The sequence below is a fragment of the Bos mutus genome, chromosome 15 (assembly GCF_027580195.1).
Source record: "Bos mutus isolate GX-2022 chromosome 15, NWIPB_WYAK_1.1, whole genome shotgun sequence".
Lineage (NCBI taxonomy): Eukaryota > Metazoa > Chordata > Mammalia > Artiodactyla > Bovidae > Bos > Bos mutus.
The window spans coordinates 32,184,080-32,188,880 of record NC_091631.1 but is presented as its reverse complement, the minus strand read 5'-3'; the positions used below and the strand labels follow the sequence as shown (position 1 = coordinate 32,188,880).

Sequence of the window (4,801 nt, the reverse complement as noted above, 5' to 3'; positions counted from 1 at the left end):
CCAAACCATGAGGGCATGATCTTATCCTGACATGGGTCAAGAACAAACAAACAAGAAAACTACAAAAAAAAAGGTTGCCTTTGCACGTTTTCCTCAAACTCTACCTTTGTTAGTTTGGAATAATGTTTTCTCTGGTAGAAAACTTTGAGTTTTTGTCCTGTTAAAACACAGCTACCTCCCCATGCTTAACCCTTCTGTCTTTTCAGATAGATATATTTCTTCAGTTACCTCCTCTATATGCACTTCTTTTCATCCCATATTATTATTTCCATTTCCTGAGCTATAGACAGGGAATAATTAGTAGCTATTTCTCATCATAGCTACAAGAATTCAAGGAGTTCATACTTTAAAAGTTATGAAGTATGGCTCATAATATGTGTTATGAGCCTGGTTCATAATATGTGTATGTAAGTGAGTGTTATATTAATATTAGTCAATTTTTGCCAACCTCATGTGCTTTTTTCATGTAAATTCTCTAACTTATGCAGTTGTTTACATTTGTATGTGATTATATCTATGCATATATTAAATATTTATTATTGTCCCTTTTGGATTATTGTTTCTAAAATGAGTGAAATACTTTGTAAATCTATACATAGAATATCATCGTCCCCTGGCATTGTACTATTTAAATCATCTGTGGAGAGATGAAGTTTTGTTTTCTCCTACTCAAGCCTCTTCATCTCTGAAGAGCAAATTTCATAATCTGTTTCTGAAAGTTCTAATTACTGTTTCTCTTATCTGTTTGGTTCTCACCCCATAAATAACAGGATTTAGAGCAGGTGGGATGACAACATAAAAGTTAGCAAGAAGAATGTGGATGTATTGAGGAACATTTCGGCCAAAACGGTGGGTCATGAAGGAGAAGAATGCTGGAGTATAGAAGGCCAATATGACACAGACATGGGAGCCACATGTGCTGAGTGCCTTTAACCGGGCACTCCTGGAAGGTAGGCAGAAGACAGCACGCAGAATATGGACATAGGAGATGACAATGGCTATGATGTCAAACACCAAGATAGAGATAGCACATAAGCCATAGATGATGTTGACTTTTATGCTGGCACAGGACAGGCGGGCAATGCCCATGTGCTCACAATATGTGTGGTGGATGATTTGGTGCCCACAGAAGGGTAACCTCAGGATGAGCAGAACAAAGGGAATTGCAATAGCTAAGGGTCTCAGAAGGATGAGCAATGCTATCACTAATACTGCCTTGTTTGTCAGTACCAATGTGTAGTGAAGAGGGTTACAGATGGCCACATAGCGATCATAGGTCATGGCCACAAGCACAGCCGACTCCATACCAGTGCATAGGTGGATGAAGAACATCTGGGCGAGGCAACCCTCAAAGGAGATTTCTCTCAGGTTGAACCAGAAGATGCCAAGCATCTTGGGGATGGTGGATGTGGACAGGCCTAGGTCAATAGAAGACAGAATGGCCAGGAAGTAGAACATGGGCTGATGGAGACTGTGTTCAGTCTGAATCACATAAAGAGTTGTAATATTTCCCAGTAGAGCAGTCATATATACAATACAAAATGGAAAACCAATCCACATATGCACATCTTCTAGCCCTGGAATTCCCAGAAGGAGAAAAAAGTAGGGGTGGAACTGTGTGTCATTAGGAGGGACCATGCTTCTCTGGCACTGTGACAGCTGCACGTTTCATACCAGATGTCTCATTCATTGAGAGGCTCCAGCACTTCTTGTCCAGTTATATGCATTTCCTACAGAATTATACAAAAATATGTGTGGTCTTTTCCAGTCACCAAGCCCATCACGACATAATTGTGTGACCTTTATGAAAACTAAAATGCATCATTCTTGTTTAATTTTGATGTAGCTTATCAGACATTACATTTATTTTCATTAATCTCTTCAATAATTTTAATGATTAATTTATTTAATTTTATACTTTTATATTTTATTATTAATTTAATAATTTAATTTAATGAAACTTTATCAAAGATCAATAACTTATCAGGCAAATGGCCAGATATTTGGTGTGCACAGATAAATTAAGCATCATTACTCCTCTTAAGGAAGTTCAATTATAGCTTAAGAATTAAAACAATAATAAAATGGTTTCTTTGGAATTGTTACAGGTATATTTTCCTTTTATCCTAGGTAATTACCATCTCATAGTTAATTGCCACAACCTGTGAAGATAGAACTTGGACAAAATCTTTTTAGAAGTACCAAACCCAGTAAAGAAAGCCACTCAATCAACTCCTATATCTCTTTCATCAGAAACACCACCATTGTAGTTTGGATAGACTGTACTGAATATAGGAAATCCAGACTCATGGTGGATATAGTTGATAGAGTTGACTTGGCCTCACCATTAGATTTTACAATTGATTGTTGAAAAGAGCAGAAGAGATAATAATGAAATTGTAAGAGCTTGGTTCACAGCAGCATGCAGCTTCTTAAGTACTTATTCAAAGTGATATTTAAGACATAGTCCTGAAGACATAATAGTAGACCATATGAAATTAAATTGGAAAGAGAGTCAAGTTGATGGAATTTTTAATATAGTAGAGGAAAGTTTCAGGATTAAAGTATCATAGCTGAGAAGAGCATAACATTTGGATTTTGTGGATCACACAGAAGTCTGGATCACTATTTTCTTCATCCTTTTCCCTCTTCTTTCATGCCTACACTTTATCTCATTTCTGTATGTCAGATTGTGACTACCGTTCAAAAATATCTGTCACATTTCTTTAGTGTACAGTGTTACCATCTTGTCATGTATTCTAGCAAATATTTACTTAGCACTGTGCTTAGAAATTGAAAAGAGGATATTTTGAAGATGCATCAGTTGCTCACATTGGGCTGCACTCTGCCAGGCAGTTAATGTACAACAGTTGAACTGCTTCTTAAAGCTGTCAGAGATTAAGGTAGTAAGGAAGTAGGCCAAAGCTCTCCACATGGTTCCTATAAATATACTGAAAGAGGGACTACACAGCAGTGGCTTCTCATCCTTTACAGCCCGTGGAGAACTACATAAAAATACAAGTTTTAAGTCTAAACTCTGGACTTTTTGAATCATTAGGTATGGTATTACACCTCATGATTTCTGTGAAGCTCCTCAAGTTATTCTGATTCAATGTTTCTGTCATTTGGGAACTGCTGCAAAATAAGATATGTACATAAGCATTTATGAGTTAGAATGTGTTAAAATATGTGTGCATTTAGTAGAATGGTATGTAATTCAATATCTCATAACCCTGACTTTATATGCCCTTTACCCTTCTTTGAATTCTCAAAACAAAATATAGTCACTGATTCCACCCAGAACTATGACACTTACAGGTTTTGTAGTGCTTCATCCCTTTCCTCAACTGGAGTTACTTATGGGGAATCTTTTGTTTATTGCATGTATATCTTCTAAGCACTTAAAAACGCATATTGGCACCTTTCTAAGAAGTACGTGAAAGTAGAATGATTGTGTGCTTAGTTGCTCAGTCGTGTCCGACTCATTGCGACCCCATGGACTAGCCCACTAGGCTCCTCCATTGATGGGGATTCTCCAGGCAAGGATACTGGAGTGGGTAGCCTATCCCTTCTCTAGGAGATCCTCCCGACCCAGGAATTAAACCAGGGTCTCCTGCAATGCAGGAGGAATTTTTTACAGCTGATCTACCAGGTTATGTGGTAAATATAATCATCAGCTATTAACATTTTTATCAGGATTTCCCTATGCTCATGCTCCTCTGTTAAAAAAGAACAGATAAGAAAAAAAAATAAATAGACTTATGTAGATGAAACATTTCATGTTGTTTAAAGACTCTTGAAGTTCAGAAATTCTTGGAGCCCTACTTGTTCTCCAACTCTCAGGCAGAAACTTCCATGAATTTCACAGATATTGTGCAAAACTACCAACTGATATGTGGATTTTGTTTGTTTGTTTACTCCATTTATAGGAGGAATGGTAATTTAGAAAGTCAAAACTTTTCAGTTAACTAGATTGTGATTGTCTTGTCTTTTTATCTTGAGAGCTGAATGGAGGCTAGAGGAATATACAAAGTTAAGTTTGCAAAATAATTGCAAAATGCTAAGAGAAAGCAAGGGAGACAAGATTGAAGGTGAAGATACAACCACAACAGGCAAAGGAAAAAGTGAGATAAATGACAAAGTCTTAGAGAAAGACAATACAGGAAATTGTGAAGGTATTTGCATATGCACACATGCATCACTTATCCAAATATTTAAAAATGAAGTTTTAATAAAATATTTGTTGGAGTACAGCTCTGAATCTATGTAAATTATCATCTTGTTACATTTTGGGGTGATACCTTCTATATTCAATTAACTTTCTTTTTTTCTACATTTCTGTCATCTATTTTGGCTCATCTTAAATCTCAATGAAATGACCATAATAAAATGGTTCCTGTCTTAGTACATCCTTTCTGGCCCCAAGGCCAGACTTACCAGCAAAGCTTTCTGAATTAGCTAGTTGAATTGCTCCAGAATGTTTCCATTTCATGCACTCTGACTGCAATGGGAGATTTATACTGTAAACACTGCCTTTAAAATGGAGTGTCTCCAAACATTAGTGCTCTCTGGAGAACAGAAGTGTCCAGAGGCACAGAGCTAGATGCTTCATAAATATGAAGCATAACATCATTGATGATTAAAAAAAAAAAAAAGTCCTGTATCTGGATGCTGATTCCCAAGCTTGAGGTGACTACTGATGAACTGTCTAATTTCTAAGTAGGAGATGCTTTGAGGAGGGCTCACTTTCCACTTATTTGCCTCTCACACCCCAATGCTAAGCACAATTCAACCTTAAATA

The 4,801-nt window shown here is 36.8% G+C and overlaps 1 protein-coding gene across 1 annotated transcript; it reads right to left on the bottom strand.

The window, feature by feature from the left end:
- Positions 1-699: 699 nt before the first annotated feature.
- Positions 700-1,638, bottom strand: LOC102265627 (olfactory receptor 52E1). The gene has a single exon (XM_005902562.2). The coding sequence runs from the start codon at positions 1,636-1,638 to the stop codon at positions 700-702; it is 939 nt and encodes a 312-aa protein (XP_005902624.2).
- Between the last annotated feature and the right edge of the window lie 3,163 nt (positions 1,639-4,801).

Excerpts from the sequence above, each read along its gene's own strand:
- LOC102265627 (XM_005902562.2), bottom strand. The coding sequence starts at position 1,638 with ATGGTCCCTCCTAATGACACACAGTTCCACCCCTACTTTTTTCTCCTT.